The 16,298-nt window shown below is 55.0% G+C and overlaps 1 protein-coding gene across 11 annotated transcripts in view; it reads right to left on the bottom strand.

Moving 5' to 3' along the window:
- Nucleotides 1–16,298, bottom strand: part of GAS7 (growth arrest specific 7) — a 239,840-nt gene that overhangs the window by 140,523 nt on the left and 83,019 nt on the right. For 7 of the 11 annotated variants that reach the window (XM_075903569.1, XM_075903566.1, XM_075903573.1 and 4 more), the window contains one exon: nucleotides 13,008–13,076. The exons of 2 other annotated variants lie outside the window; for them this stretch is intronic. In XM_075903569.1, coding sequence (XP_075759684.1) covers nucleotides 13,008–13,076 — 69 coding nt within the window. Of the gene's footprint in view, nucleotides 1–7,995; nucleotides 8,066–13,007; nucleotides 13,077–14,464; nucleotides 14,645–16,298 lie in introns of those variants that run through there. 2 more of the 11 variants (XM_075903572.1, XM_006122947.4) reach the window with 2 other exon arrangements.

The following is a 16,298-nucleotide window of genomic DNA, read 5'->3' on the forward strand; positions in this document are numbered from 1 at the left end:
AGGTTAAAATCTGTGTAGGTAGTGGGCGCGATTTTTGAGTGTTCACGATAAGGCCAAGGGAGTCGAACAACTCCTGAGTTGCGACTACCATGTGGTGAGCCTCTAACTGGGTGCGCGCCTTGATGAGGCAATCGTCGAGGTAGGGAAAGATAACGACTCCTATCCTTCGAAGATGGGCAGCCACTACCGCTAGTGTCTTGGAGAACACCCTTGGGGCTGAAATGAGGCCGAAAGGCAGAACCCTGTACTGAAAATGATCGTCGCCCACTACGAATCTGAGAAAACGCCTGTGGGCTATGTGAATCGTTACATGGAAATATGCGTCTTGCAAATCCAGGACTGCGAACCAGTCTCCTCTGTTTAGTGCTGGCATGATCTTGGCCAGGGTGGTCATTTCGAAGCGCTGCTTTCGGATAAAACGGTTCAGACCCCTCAGATCCAGGATCGGTCTCCACCCTCCGGACTTTTTGGGAACCAGGAAATACCTGGAGTAGAACCCTTTGCCTCGGAATTCGTCGGGTACTCTCTCTATGGCTCCGATCTCGAGTAGGTGAAGAACCTCTTCTCGAAGAGCGGCCCCATGAGACGGGTCCCTGAGAAGGGATGGGGTGGGAGGAGTGGTCGGAGGGATTGATGCGAACGGGATTGTCAGGCCCGACGATATGACCTCTAGGACCCATCGGTCCGAGGTAATGGTGGCCCATTGATGAAGGAATGGCCTGAGGCGAGGGTTAAGGGCTGTGAAGCAGGCATCTGAGTATGAGCACGCTGATCCCCTGCCGGTGCTGAGGACAGCTCCCTATGGGGGGCCGTGGTTAAAAGCCCTTCAGCAGCCGGCACCGATGATACAACTGGTGCCGCTGCGTCTGTCTCTTTAAGAAGCCCCGGTGCCGGGTGAGGATCCCGAGCAGTGGGCTGATGAGACTCTGAAGTGCCGGCCGGCTTATTGACTGATGGAGCGCGGGTTACCCTCGAACGAGAAGTGCCCGGCTTGTCACCTGCGCTTACCCGCGACTGCGGAGCAGCTGGCAGGGAGTGAGCAGGAGAGGCTTTCCTCTTTTTTGATGAGGGCAAAGCCTCAGAAGGAGCCTTCCGCTTATCAGTCGTGGGGTCAGAGGCAGAGGATCCTGAGGCAGTGGAAGGCATGAGAGCCTTATCAAACAGGATCTCCTTTAAACGACGTTCCCGCTCCTTGCGGGCTCTAGTCGTCAGGCTGGCACAGTGGGAGCACTTTTGGGGGATGTGAGTCTCCCCAAGGCAGCGAATGCAAGCCGAGTGTCCATCTGACACCTGCATTGGTTCAGCACAGCCTTCACATTTCTTGAAGCCGGGGGAGCCCGGCATTTTGAGTTGTGGGGACTGAGTGTTACCGCCTGCTAAGAGCAGCCGCTTGTATGCATCCCTGGTTACTCCGTGTTACTTTCTTTCTGTTTAAACTTTATTTCCTTCCTTTTTTCTCTTCTTTTTTTTTTTTTTTTTTAACCAGAGCAGGCAACAGAAAAAACGCCAACGGTGTATATCTATATATAGCACTGCTCTTTCTCAGTATACTCTTTCCTTTCTTCTTTCTTTATTTCTCTTTTTTTTTTTTTTTTTTTAAACCGCGTCTGCCAACGGGGCTAGAGGCAGTATATATTCATACAGTAAAAGTTATGGGGCTTCCCCACGGCAAACAGCTGAAGGGAAGAAGGGGGAAATTTTGAGGAGAGAGTAGGGAAGCTCCGTCTGCGACCCAAGGCGGATGAGAAGAACTGGCGGGAGCCGGGCAGCGCGCGGTAGATGAAAGGCGCGAAACGGGAGTGCACGCGCGCTGCCCGACCACACACACACACACACAGCTCTGTTAAAGCTCCGATTTGCGGTGCCGGGACCAGCCCGACACTAGAAGTGGAGCACCCACGGGGACTACCCGAAGAAGAACTAACGTAACATCCAAGCTGATAACGGAGTTGTGCCGCCTACTGAACATTCATTCCCTGAGAACCTCTGTGTACCACCCCCAGACAGACGGGCTGGTGGAACGGTTCAACAGGACGCTGAAGTCAATGCTGCGGAAATTCGTCGACGACGACCCGCGACAGTGGGACAGGTGGCTGCCAGCTCTTCTCTTCGCTGTGAGGGAGGTCCCCCAAGCCTCCACGGGATTTTCCCCATTCGAATTATTGTATGGCCGACGACCGCGGGGAATTCTGGACTTACTGAGAGAGACTTGGGAGGGACAAGAGAGGGGGACCATCCACTACGTGTTACAGCTACGGGAGCGGCTAGAAGAATTGGGCCGGCTAGCCCAAGAGAACCTGCGGACGGCGCAGGAAACGCAAGCACGCCACTACAACCAGAAGGCGAAGATGCGGATCTTTCAACCCGGGGATCGGGTGTTACTCTTATTGCCCTCCTCGGAGACCAAGCTATTAGCAAAGTGGCAAGGACCCTTCGAAGTCGTGCGGAAGGTCGGGCCAGTCGACTACGAGGTGAGGCTACCAGGGCGGCGGAAAGATTTACGGGTGTACCATGTAAACCTCCTGAAGGCCTGGAAGGAGAGGGAAGCAATGATGATCACCCCCTTCCCCCCAGAGGACGAGTTGGGACCACAAGTGGGAGCCTCGATGGAGAACCCCCAGGTAGATGTCGGGCAAGACCTAAAGGAGGGACAACAGCAACAGCTACAAGAACTCATAGCACGATTCCCACATGTATTGTCCGCTAAACCAGGAAGGACCCCGTTAATTAGTCACCACATTGCCACAAAACCGGGGCAGAAAGTACGGGATAATCACCGCCCCCTGCCCAGGAAGATGTGGGACACCGTGCGCCAAGAACTAAAAGAAATGTTGGCCCTAGGGGTGGTGGAAGAATCCCGAAGCGAGTGGAGGAGCCCCATAGTGCTGGTCCCCAAGCCCAATGGCTCAGTGAGGTTTTGCATTGACTTCCGCAAGGTGAACGCCATCTCCCAGTTCGATGCCTACCCCATGCCCCGGGTAGATGTACTATTAGAACGCCTGGGGAGGGCCAGATATATTTCGACCCTGGACCTCACTAAAGGATATTGGCAAATCCCGTTGACACCGAGGACGAAAGCCAAAACAGCATTCCCAACCCCTTTTGGGCTCTACCAATTTACGATGATGCCTTTCGGACTACATGGAGCCGCTGCCACATTTCAGCAGCTGATGGATCAAGTCTTGGCACCCCACAATGCGTATGCAGCGGCGTACATCGATGATATTATTGTGTACAGCGAAAGATGGGAGGAACATCTAACCCACTTAGAGGAGGTATTGAGGGCCCTAGGGGAAGCCAGGTTAACAGCAAACCCGGCCAAGTGTCACCTAGGGAAAGAAGAGGTAACCTACTTGGGGTATACGGTGGGGAAGGGACAGGTGAAACCCGTAATAGACAAAATTCAGGCCCTCCGAGAATACCCCGCTCCCACCACGAAACGGCAGGTGAGGCAGTTCCTAGGGTTGGTGGGCTATTACCGGCGCTTTGTCCCTAACTTTTCCACCATAACAGCCCCCCCGACGGACCTGACCAAAAACCAACACCCGCGGCGGGTAGAGTGGTCAGCAGCGTGCGAGAGTGCGTTTCAAACCTTGAGGGACCACCTTACCCGGGGACCGGTACTAGCCCAGCCGGATTTTGCCAAACCCTTCATCCTACAGACGGATGCTTCCGAGGTAGGCCTCGGGGCCGTACTATCCCAGGAGATAGAAGGAGTAGAACACCCGCTACTATACTTAAGCCGCAAGTTGTACCCGAGGGAAACCCGGTACTCCACCATAGAGAGGGAGGCACTGGCCGTGAAGTGGGCGGTGGACGCACTAAGGTATTATTTGCTGGGGAGTACTTTTTTGGTAGTGACGGATCACGCCCCTTTAAGGTGGCTGCAAACTATGAAAGACACCAATGCGCGTATCATGCGCTAGTACCTAGCCTTGCAGCCGTATTCGTTTCAAGTGGCACACAGACCCGGGAAGGCGCACGGCAATGCAGATTTTCTTTCGCGCATAGCTCCTAAGGAGGAGCCACCGGAAAGAAACCTTTTAAGGGGGGAGGTGTGTGACGGGGCTAACTTGCCCCGCACTGAGCAGGAGGAAAGGGAGCCCATTTATTGGGCAGAACACGCCCCTCCCCCACAGCCCTACTGGGCATGCTCGAAGTTCAGCCTCGCTATAAAAGACTGCTGGGCTGCTCAGTTGAGGCAGGACGCTGGGGAGGCAGGAGCTCCGGCCCAAGCTGCAGGCCTGCCGCCGGACCTGCCGCCAGATCCAGATCCAGAGCCGGAGGAGGCGCTGCTGCTTCTGCCACCAGCCCCGGGGCGAGCCCGCCCTCAACACCGACGCCCGGTGGCCACCCGCCCCACTGCAGAACGCCCGGTGCCGCTGCCCAGGGACAAGCCCGTCAGACGAAGACGCTGCCGGCAACCCAGCATCGCCAGGTGGGACCTCCGTCGGCTACCAGATTGGGGGTAGGAAGCAACCCAGGGCAAGGGGCCGGGAAACCCCCCCCCCCCCAGTGGGCTTAGCATGTTTTGGGGGAGGACCCCCCGCTGAGCCGGTGGTGGGAACCACCCACCACCATTAGGGCCCTGGGTTGGGGTCCGGTGGAGAGGAAGGGCCCGGACCCCCCTACCCCACCCCGCAGTGCTGGACTAGGCCGCTGGGCCTGCTGCGAGTGCGGGACTAGGCCGCTGGGCCTGCTGCGAGTGCGGGACTAGGCCGCTGGGCCTGCTGCGAGTGCGGGACTAGGCCGCTGGGCCTGCTGCGAGTGCGGGACTAGGCCGCTGGGCCTGCTGCGGGTGCTGGACTAGGCCGCTGGGTCTGCTGCGGGTGCGGACTAGGCCCCCAGGCTGGGGGTTAGCGCTTTGTTCCCCAGGGGAAAGGGGCCAGAGGCGGGTGGTACCCCGCCACAGAGGCGCTTACCCTATACCAGGGGTTTTCAAACTTGGATCACGGACCTGCCAAGCAAAGCTCCTCTTGGCTGGAAGCTGCAGCCAATGGGAGCTGCGATACTCTAAAGCTCTGCAGCCATGGAGCAAACAAAGTGTTGTGGGACTGTGTCACACGGCTGAGGTGAGGACCTCATCTAGAGCATGACAAGGGTGTTCGTCTCACCCCTAGCGGCAGGGCTGCTCAGTTCAGTTTTCCCAATACAACCAAATGGTCAAAGTCTATTCCTTACCCCTATTAGTAGGGCAGCACAAGTCCATAGTCCTAATATGACACAATGATCAAAATCTGTAAACTGCCCCAGTCAGCAGGGCAGCACAGTTCAATAGTCTCAATATGACCCAATGGCCAAGGTATATAACTCGCTCCTATTAGCACAGCAGCACAAGCCCATAGTTAGAACATCAGAACTGGAAGGGACCTCAAGAGACCCTCAGTCCTCCCCCCCCCCCGTCCTCATGGCAGGACCCAGCACTATCTAGACCATCCCTGATAGATGTCTGTCTCACCTGCTCTTAAATATCTCCAGTGATAAAAGATTCCACAACCTCCCTGGGCAACTTACTCTAGTGTTTAACCACCCTGACAGTTAGGAAGTTTTTCCTAATGTCCAACCTAAACCTCTCTTGTTGCAGTTTAAGCCCATTGCTTCTTGACCTACCATCAGAGGCCAAGGAGAACAATTTTCCCCCATCCTCCATGACATCCATCTAAAAGATATCTGAAAACCGCTATCAAGTCCCCTCTCAGACATCTCTTTTTGAAACTAACAAGCCCAATTCCTTCAGCCTTGCTTCATAGTTCTAATACGACCTAATGGTCCAAGTCTGTTTTAAGGGATAGCAAATAAGGAAAAGTTTTACATCCCCCAGCAACAGGGGACCAGGCCCTCCCACTCCACTGGACCCCAGCCCAGGACCCTGTTAGTGGCTTGCTCTAGCCACTGAGCGGGGAAATTGCTGCCACAAAACATTGACTCTCTGACAGCGGCTCACTCACCCTGTGGCCATCGCCGTCCCTGGGCTGCTTCCTGCTCCCAATGTCTCTGTGCACTGGTGGATCTCCATCCCCCCTCTTTCCTCTGGGATCTGGTTACTCCCACCTGCTTCTGAATCCTGCATTGGGTCTCCAACCTGGGTGGTAGCTCTCAGAGTCTGAGCCATCACTGGGGCTTGCAGGTGCCAGCCAGGAATGTCCTCTCCCTCCAGCTGCCAGCCCCAACTGAGCAGAGGTGCTGTCTTTTACAGTAGGGTAAAGAGGGTGTGGCCTCCTCCTCTCTCAAGACGGAATTAACCCCCTCCTGTTCAGTGCAGGGAGAGTATGCTGTGTCAGCCTGCCAGGGGCTTTTCCTGGCAGGTCCACAACCCACGTTTGAAAACCCCTGCCCTACGCGTCTCCTGGCCAGCAGCCTAGTGGAACCTCCCTGCCTGCCATGCCCCTGCACACTGCTCAAAGCAGCCCAGCGTGGGGCCCATGTGCTCTCTGCACACCACGACCGCCTAGGAGGGAGCTTCACCCACTGCCTCAGGTTCCAGCCAGCTCCCATTGACTGGTTTCTAGCCAATGGGAGCAGCAAGACTGTATTGGAAGCAGGGGCAGCAAGCAAAGGCTATCCCTAGGTGCGCAGCAAATACATGGCCCCTGAAGCCAGCTATTCTGAGCAGTATGCAAGGGCATGGCACACTGGGAGTTTGCCCAAAGTTCCCGCTAGGCCACAGGACAGTGGCCGGATGGATCTGATGGCTTGGCAGGACATATTTTTGCCATCCCTGCTTTATGTACTCCGCTTCCTCTTCTTGCAGGGTTTTGCCCTGGCCCTGGGGCAGCAGCTTTAACTAAGCCAGCTCTCTGCAGAAGTCAGAGCCACCTCAGCTGTAGTTCGGTGCTGGGAAGATGCTCCAGCCAAGAGAGGCACCAGCCACTTTCCCAAAGTTGTGAAGGGCCTGCCAGGCCACAGCACAGGGGACACAGAACTCATTCCTCAGCTGGGCCCATGGGCTGTGACATCATGCTGGGCCCCTCTGGCTGCCTGGGCAGCCCTCCAGACAGGCCCAGTCGAGGGCACAGTAAGAACGCAAGAATAAAGAATGGCCACACTGAGTCAGACCAAGGGTCCATCTAGCTCAGTGTCCTGTCTTCCAAACGTGGCCAATGCCAGCTGCCCCAGAAGGAATGAACAGAACAGGAAATCATCAACTGATCCATCATCTGTCACCCATTCCCAGCTTCTGGCAAACAGAGACTAGGGCCACCCTCCCTGCCCATCCTATCTAATAGCCATTAATGGACCTAGCTTTCATTAATTTATCTGGTAGGGATGTAAATGAGTAGTCGGGTATATGATTAACCAATAAGCCTAGCCTTATTAGTTAATACTCTTGATTACTCCCATTACCTCCCAAACCACTGCCTCTGCATCAGAGATTGTGCCCATATACATATTTTTGTTAGTCTCAAAAGTGCTACAGGACCATTGTTGTTAAAATTTTTTTAGTTACAGACTAATGTGGCTACCCCTCAGACTTTTGGCACTGTACATTTTAATGCCTGTTTAACTAACCTCCTCATTTTTGTGTAGTTTCCCTTTCTGAAATTAAATGTCAAAGTGTTTGGCCTCTGTGGCATTTTTCCCACCTCAGGGATGTTAAATTTATAAATTATATTGTGGTCACTATTTCCAAGCAGTTCAGCAACATTCACCTTTTGGACCACATCCTGTGCTCCACTTACGACTAAATCAAGAATTGCCTCTCCTCTTGCGGGTCCCAGAACTAGCTGTTCCAAAAAGCAGTCATTTAAAGATGTCAAAAAAAATCTCTACATCCTATTCAGAGGTGACATGTGCCTAGTCAATATGGGGATGCAGGGACCCCCAACTTACAACCACCCAACTTACGAACCCCCCCATTTATGACCACTTTTTTTCATGCAAGATAACTCATAACCCCCCCCAATTTATGTCTGCAGCTCGCATTTACGACAGTATGCGACGCAGACTCCACTCGTCATCCCAAAGCAGGAAACACACAAGGTCAGTCAGACTCACCAGTCTGCAGCTGCTGCTTTAACTGCGCACGTCTCCGCCATATCGGTCTTCACTTTTTAGTTATTTTTGTGCATTATTTGAACTATTTAATTTAGTTTTCCTCCAATTCCGTAGTCAATTTTGGTATTTTTAGGGTATGAAATGGGTTTCCAGGAATCGAACCGCCATTTATAACATTGCGCCTATTGGAAATAAGGGTTTGACTTATGACAGCATGACTTAAGACAGTTGTCCAGGAACCAATTAGGTCATAAGTGTGGGGGTCACCTGTAGTTGAAATCCATTATTATTAAGGCTTTTTTTATTATTATTATTATTGTATGGAGACTCTAATCTCCTGTAGCATTTCACAATCACTACCACCATCTTGATCAAGAGGTGAGTAGTATGTCCCTACTGCTAAATTCTTATTATTAGAGCATGAAATTACTATCCATAGAATCATAGAATACTAGGACTGGAAGGGACCTCGAGAGGTCAAGTCCAGCCCTCTGCCCTCATGGCAGGACCAAATACTGTCTAGACCATCCCTGATAGACATTTATCTAACCTGCTCTTAAATATCTCCACAGGTGGGGATTCCACAACCTCCCTGGAGGTTGTATGGTACGGTTTGATGCATTTAAGATTTTTATTTCATTTGATTCTATGCTTTCTTTCACATGTAGTGCCACTCTCTCATCAACACAACCTATTCTTTCCTTCCAATGTATTCCCTACCTTGGTACTGCTGTCTCTCTCTGATTATCCTCATTCCACCAAGTTTCTGTGATGCCCATTATATCAATATCCTCCATTAATATGAGGCACTCTAGTTCACCCGTCTTATTATTTAGACTTCTAGCATTTGTCTGTAAGAACTTTAAAACCCTTCCCCTTTTAACTGTCTGACATTACTGGATATGACTGAATGGCACTTTCATTTGACTGTTTCTCATCAGATCTTACCCATATTATCTGTGATGTTGTTAGATTTTAGTATGAACATGCAGAATATTGTTACACCCACTGTTGTGTGTTTGCTCCAAAAACTGTGCAAAGTGGACCAAGCGAAAGCTTAAGTTTGCTGAGTATGTTTAGACTATTCACATGCCTGTATGATATTTGTGTGTGAAGTTATGATTTTTGGCTCTGTACTGATATTTCAAGTATTTGCTTCTGGGAAGCAGCAAGAGGGGTTGCCTGCCTATTGTGAAGGGTGGCTATTCCAGAGAATAGCAATACTGCTCTAACAACGGACCTTAAGTGTTGCCGATATACATCTGAGAAATTCTGCTGCAAACCTGCAGAGAAGCAGGTAGCCATGGCTATGTGCCTAAAAAGGACTTGGACAGGTGACAAATTCCATTTTGGGAGGAAGATTCACACTGAGAAAACAATGGGATTCCCTCCAAAAGGGCAAGGTTATAAAAAAGGCCACAGAGGTCTCTTCTTTCTTTTTATTAATAAACCTTTATATTTTAGAGTCTAAAGGATTGGCACATCATGCTCTTTTAGGTAAGACTGGAGGTATAAATTGACCTGGGAATGTGGCTGATCCTTTGGCCTTGGAAGAACTTGTTCAGATTTGGTAAGACTGGTATGTAAGCACTTTAAAACTTGTCCCTTTTAACTCTCTGCCATGACATAATGTGATTGAATGGGACCCCTTTTTGTTTGGCTGTTTCTCACCAGATCTTACTGTACTTTATCATCTTCCATCCTCTTCTCCTACTAGGGTTGTTAAATATCGCTTAATTGAATAGTTGATTAACCTCACGAACTCTGATCTATTACTCAACTAGTCTATAGTCCCCAGAGGTGGGGCTGGCAGCCATTGCGTTCCCAAGCAGCTCCCTGCCACTCCACACTGCTAATTGGTATCAGAGGTGCACAGGGTGGCAGTTCCTGGACCCAGCACAAACCAGAACTGAGACGGGCTGCCTGCCCACCCAGCTCCTAATAAGCTTTAAATGCAGAGCCACAGCAAGGGTAGGTCACGTACCTGGTGCAAGCCAGGACATATTGTGTAGTCTATACCATTAACCTATAAGCTTTTACTTATCGGTTTATCGACTATGCTACTGTATCCCTATCACCTACTACAACATAGAGCAGTGGTCCCCAACGTGGCGCCCGCTGGGCCATTTCTGTGTGCCCACCGAGTGATCAGGGCCGGCCGCCCCCGGGGCGTGCGGAGCATGGGTGGTGCCAGCCCCTGGGCGCATGGGTGGCACTGGCCCCGGGTGCGCAGCACATGGTCGGTGCCGGCCCTGGCCGCGCAGCGGTTAGGCGGTCCCACCCCTGGGTGCACGGAGCAAGGTCCGTGCCGGCCCCGGGCATGTGGCATAGGGGCAGCGCCGGCCCCAGGCACGCAGCACATGGACAGCCCCGCTATTGGGAGCGCGGAGCATGGGCGCTGCCGGAGCATGGGCGCTGCCAGCTCCTGGGCGCATGGCACAGGCGCTGGCTCCGGGCACGCAGTGCATGGGTGGTGGCGGTCCCGCCCCCGAGTGCACGAGACATGGGAGTGCGGTGCATGGATGGCGCCAGCTCCACGCATGCAGCGTATGGGTGGCCCCGCCCCCAGGAGCGTGTGCGTCCCCACCCCTGGGCGCACGTGTGGCCCCACCCCCGGATGCCCGGCATGTGAGCGGCACCACTCCTGGGTGCCCGGCAGCTCCAAAAGGTTGGGGACCACTGACATAGAGAATCTCAATTAATAGACCCTCACCTAAGGCATGTGTCTCACCAATCTATGTACTCCTTCGCACCTGTCAGCTTTCACCCAGACTTAAGTTTAAAAATTGCTCTAGGACCTTTTAAATTTTAAGTGCCAGCAATCTGGTTCTATTTTGGTTTAGGTGGAGCCCATCCTTCCTGTATAGACTCCCTCTTTTCCAAAAGTGTCCCCAGCTCCTAAGAAATCTAAACTCTTCCTCCCTATACCATCATCTCATCCATGCACTGAGATCCTACAGTTCCCCTGCCATGAAATTGAAAGCATTTCAGAGAACCCTACCATGGAGGTCGTGGACTTTAATCTCTTACCTAGTAGCCTAAATTTGAACTCCAGGACCTCTCTCTTGTCCTACCCTATGTCATTGGTACCTACATGTACCATGATCACTGGCCTCTCCCCAGCACTACACACAAGTCTATCTAACTGTCTCGAGAGATCTACAACCTTCACCCAAGGCAGGCAAGTCACTGCCCTGTTCTCCTGGTCACCACAAACCCAGATATCTGTTTCTAACGATCAAATCCCCTGTTACTAACACCTGTCTCTTCCAAATAACTGAAGTTCCCTCCCTGGAGAGGTATGTCCAAAAGCAGGGCTACTCAACTTTGGAAGCCCCGGGGGCCACAGTGATACTCACAGAACATGCTGAGGGCCACGACTTAAGTGTGGTTGTATATCCATGCAAATATATATGCAAATATATGCAAATAGCTTCTTTCACACTGTCGGGCATGAATATAAAGATTAAGAAAAGACTACACAACACACAGGACCCATTTAAGTCAGTTCTGCTGATATTAATAAAATGCAACATTTACCCAATTTCCACCCATATAACAGCACTTTTAATGAGCAATGACAGTCCAGGAATTTAACTACTAAAACACGTATCTACGGAACACCATTATTATACTGACAACTTTTTTGTTTCGGCTCCCACCCACGGGCCCCGTGTAAACCCAAACAGCACTGTGGGCCACAAACAAACAGGCCATGGGCTGCATGTGGCCCATGTGTTGAGTAGCCCTGTCCAAAAGGATACCATGGCATCATGTGGAAGGAGGTTCCCAGCTATAGGATAATTTCCCTCTGTTCCAATTGGATGCTCTCCTTCCCTGAGACCTTCACCCTCCTCAAGAGCAGAGGCTGTCTGACCTCAGGTGGGACTCATCTACTGTGTTTCAGAGTCTCTTATATACCCTGGAGGGCAGGGATAGAGCGACTTGGACAGGTAAGAGGATTGGGACAAAAGAAATCCCAAGCATTGTTACAGGCTGAGGACCAACTGGCTAAGTAGCAGTTCTGCAGAAAAGGACCTGGGGATTACAGTGGATTAGAAGCTGGATTTGAGTCAACAGTGTGCCCTGGTAACCAAGAGGGCTAATGGCATATTAGGTTGCATTAGGAGGAGCATTGCCAGCAGATCTAGAGATGTGATTATTCCCCTTTATTCAGCTCCGGTGAGGCCACATCTGGAGTAGTGTGTCCAGTTCTGGGCCCGTCACTATAGAAAGGACGTGGATGCATTGGAGAGGGTACAGTGGAGGGTGACCAAAACGATTAGGGGGCTAGAGCACATGACCTATGAGGAGAGACTGAGAGATTTAGGTTTGTTTAGTCTGCAGAAGAGAAGAGTGAGGGGGGATTTGATAGCAGCCTTCAACTTCCTGAAGGAAGGTTCCAAAGAGGATGGAGAGAGGCTGTTCTCAGTAGTGACCTGGCAGAACAAGGAGCAATGGTCTCAGGTTACAGTGGGAGCAGTCTAGGTTGGATATTAAGAAAAACTATTTCACTAGGAGGGTGGTGAAGCACTGGAATGGGTTACCTAGGCAGGTGGTGGAATCTCGATCCCTAGAGGTTTTTAAGTCTCGGCTGGGTTGATTCAGTTGGGATTGGTCCTGCCTTGGGCAGGGGGCTGGACTTGATGACCTCCTGAGGTCTCTTCCAGCCCTAGGATTCTATGACATGTAGCTCTTTATCTCTTTTAGCTCCTCTGTTTCAGCCATTCTGGTCTCCAAGGACCAGGAGCTCCTTGCACATACATGCAGCCTGTCCATAGGGCAGGCAATCATACATGCTACACTGGGTGAATAAACTGGTTACCCCCATTCTGCTGCTTGACCTCTGACTGCTTTCCCTCTTATTCCTTTCTTGAACTATTTTTTTGAACCAGCTGTTGGGGTTGACACAAATATAACAACTGTTATGTGTATGTAGCCCACCTCAAACTGTCCCTCTGAACTCCCTCCCCAAACTCCAGTTAGCTGCTCCTGTTCGCTAGCTGCAGTACCTGCAAGCACAGCACTCTTCTGACTCCCGGGGCTCCCAGGCACGCCGCTCGGTCGCTCCCAAGTGGTTTCTGCTCAAAGAGAACAGCACAGTTAGTGCACCAAGGCTTGGCTACCCTCACTCCTGCCAATGCATCACAAACTGCTGCCCTGCCTCAGCCCGCCCCCCCCTGCATCCAGCCACCGCTGCCCTGCCTCAGCCCCCCCCCACATCCAGCCACCACTGCCCTGCCTCCGCCCCCCCCCCCGCTGCCCTGCCTCAGCCCGCCCCCCCCCCCGGCATCCAGCCACCGCTGCCCTGCCTCAGCCCGCCCCCCCCGCATCCAGCCACCGCTGCCCTGCCTCAGCCCGCCCCCCCCTGCATCCAGCCACCGCTGCCCTGCCTCAGCCCGCCCCCCCTGCATCCAGCCACCGCTGCCCTGCCTCAGCCTGCCCCCTCCGCATCCAGCCACCGCTGCCCTGCCTCAGCCCTCCCCCCCTTCATCCAGCCACCGCTGCCCTGCCTCAGCCCGCCCCCCCCTGCATCCAGCCACCGCTGCCCTGCCTCAGCCCGCCCCCCCCTGCATCCAGCCACCGCTGCCCTGCCTCAGCCCGCCCCCCTCCGCATCCAGCCACCGCTGCCCTGCCTCAGCCCGCCCCCCCCTGCATCCAGCCACCGCTGCCCTGCCTCAGCCCGCCCCCCCTTGCATCCAGCCACCGCTGCCCTGCCTCAGCCCGCCCCCCCCTTCATCCAGCCACCGCTGCCCTGCCTCAGCCCGCCCCCCCCTGCATCCAGCCACCGCTGCCCTGCCTCAGCCCGCCCCCCCCCCCGCATCCAGCCACCGCTACCCTGGCTCAGCCCCCCCAGCATCCAGCCACCACTGCCCTGCCTCAGCCTCCCCCCGCTGCCCTACCTCAGCCCCTCTCCGCATCCAGCCACCCGCTGCCCTGCCTCAGCCCGCCCCCCCTGCATCCAGCCACCTGCTGCCCTGCCTCAGCCCGCCTCCCCCCCTGCATCCAGCCACCGCTGCCCTGCCTCAGCCCGCCCCCCCTGCATCCAGCCACCTGCTGCCCTGCCTCAGCCCGCCTCCCCCCCCCGCATCCAGCCACCGCTGCCCTGCCTCAGCCCGCCTCCCCCCGCATCCAGCCACCCGCTGCCCTGACTCAGCCCGCCCCCCCGCATCCAGCCACCCGCTGCCCTGACTCAGCCCGCCCCCCCCCGCATCCAGCCACCGCTGCCCTGACTCAGCCCGCCCCCCCCCCGCATCCAGCCACCGCTGCCCTGACTCAGCCCCCCCACCCCGCATCCAGCCACCGCTGCCCTGCCTCAGCCCCCCCCCTCCCGCATCCAGCCACCGCTGCCCTGACTCAGCCCCCCCCTCCCGCATCCAGCCACCGCTGCCCTGCCTCAGCCCGCCCCCCCGCATCCAGCCACCGCTGCCCCCCCGCCCTCGCAGCAAGGACCCTGCGCGCAGCCCACCTGCCGCGGAGCCTGCCCTGGCCATGGGCCCGGCGAACAGGAGCAGCCGGTAACGCAGCTGCACGAGCCCGCCCCGCCGCGCGCTCACTGGGGACGGACTCGGCGGAGCTACGGGGAGCGGGCCCCGCGGGGGGCGGCGCTGGGGCCCCGCCGCAATGTCTGGCGCCTGTACGCGGGCCCGCCCATTGGCCACAGCCCCGCCCCCCACTGCACAGCCCCCCCAGCTCCACCCCCCCCACTGCACAGCCCCCCAGCTCCACCTCCCAGCTCCACCCCCCACTGCACAGCCCCCCAGCTCCACCCTCCACTGCACCCCCCCACAGCACAGCCCCCCAGCTCCACCCCCTACTGCACCCCCCCACAGCACAGCCCCCCAGCTCCACTCCCCACTGCACCCCCCCACAGCACAGCCCCCCAGCTCCACCTCCCAGCTCCGCCCCCCCACTGCACAGCCCCCCAGATCCACCTCCCAGCTCCCCTCCTACTGCACAGCCCCCCCAAGCTCCACCTTTAGTGCTCCCACTGCACAGCCCCCCCAGCTCCAGCCCCCCGCACAATGCCCCCAGCTCCATCTCCACACCCCACTGCACAGGCGCCCAGCTCCACCCCCCACTGCACAGGCCCCCAGCTCCACACCCCACTGCACAGCCCCCCAGATCCTCCTCCCAGCTCCACCCCCCACTGCACAGCCCCCCAGATCCACCTCCCAGCTCCACCGCCCACTGCACAGGCTCCCAAGCTCCACCTTTAGTGCTTCCACTGCACAGCCCCCCAGCTCCACCCCCCCTGCACAATGCCCCCAACTCCACCCCCACTACGCAGCCCCCCAGATCCATCTCCCAGCTCCACCCCCCTGCACAGTGCCCCCACCTCCACCCCCACTACGCAGGCCCCCCTCCAGATCCAGCTCCATCCCCCCGCACAGTGCCCTCAAATCCACCTCCACTACACAGCCCCCCAAATCCACCTCCCAGCTCCACGTCCACTGCACAAGTATTCTTGCGTAAGAAGACTATTTCCTGAGCAGGAGCGTGAAAGTATTTGCGCAAGAAGCACTGATTTTGTACATTACAAAGTCCGTGCTCTTGCGCAAATTCAAGCGGCCAGTGTAGACAGCTGACAAGTTTTTGCGCACGCTTTTGTGCAAAATCTTGCCAGTCTAGACCCACCCACTGTGTGTGATAAAATACTTCTACCTGAAAAAGTCTGATAGGTTTGAAAAGTATGAACAAAGACTAATTGGCCTGGTGGTGGGAGAGCATGCCAAGCCTCTTCCCGCCCTGCCAGGGGCATGGGTGCTTAGTGCAGGGGGAGGGGCGCGCAAAGGGCCTCCCCCACCCCCAAACCAATCATGATTTGTGGGTGAGGAAGCCCAGAAGCATTCTGGCTCCGCCCCTTCCAAGGCGGCCCAGGGCCACTTCAAAAATTTTTGAAGTGGCCTCTGGCCAAAAATGATTGCCCACCCCAATCCAGGGCTCTACCAGGCAGATATCTGCTGCCCACGAGATCACTTTTGGCTGGAGTTTGGTTACCAACGTGCCCCTCTACTCATATGGAAGCTTTTCCATATCCCTAATCACTTCTGCTGCCCTGCCTATACTCCTGCAATAAGGTCTGGAGAAGGGCAACTTAACTGGTCGTGGCCTGTCCTGATTGAGGTGCTCAATTTTTGCCAGGGCTGGGCCCAGCACCTCTAGGCTTGGCAGTTCATAGCCCCAGTTCTTCAGGCCCTGCCATACTGATTATGAAAGTAAAATACTTGCTTGAACTCTGCCACCTCTTTCATTACAAATTAAGCCCGGGTCACCCTCAACTGACCTCTACTTGCTAAGCA

Source organism: Pelodiscus sinensis, chromosome 20 (assembly GCF_049634645.1).
Source record: "Pelodiscus sinensis isolate JC-2024 chromosome 20, ASM4963464v1, whole genome shotgun sequence".
NCBI classification, from domain to species: domain Eukaryota; kingdom Metazoa; phylum Chordata; order Testudines; family Trionychidae; genus Pelodiscus; species Pelodiscus sinensis.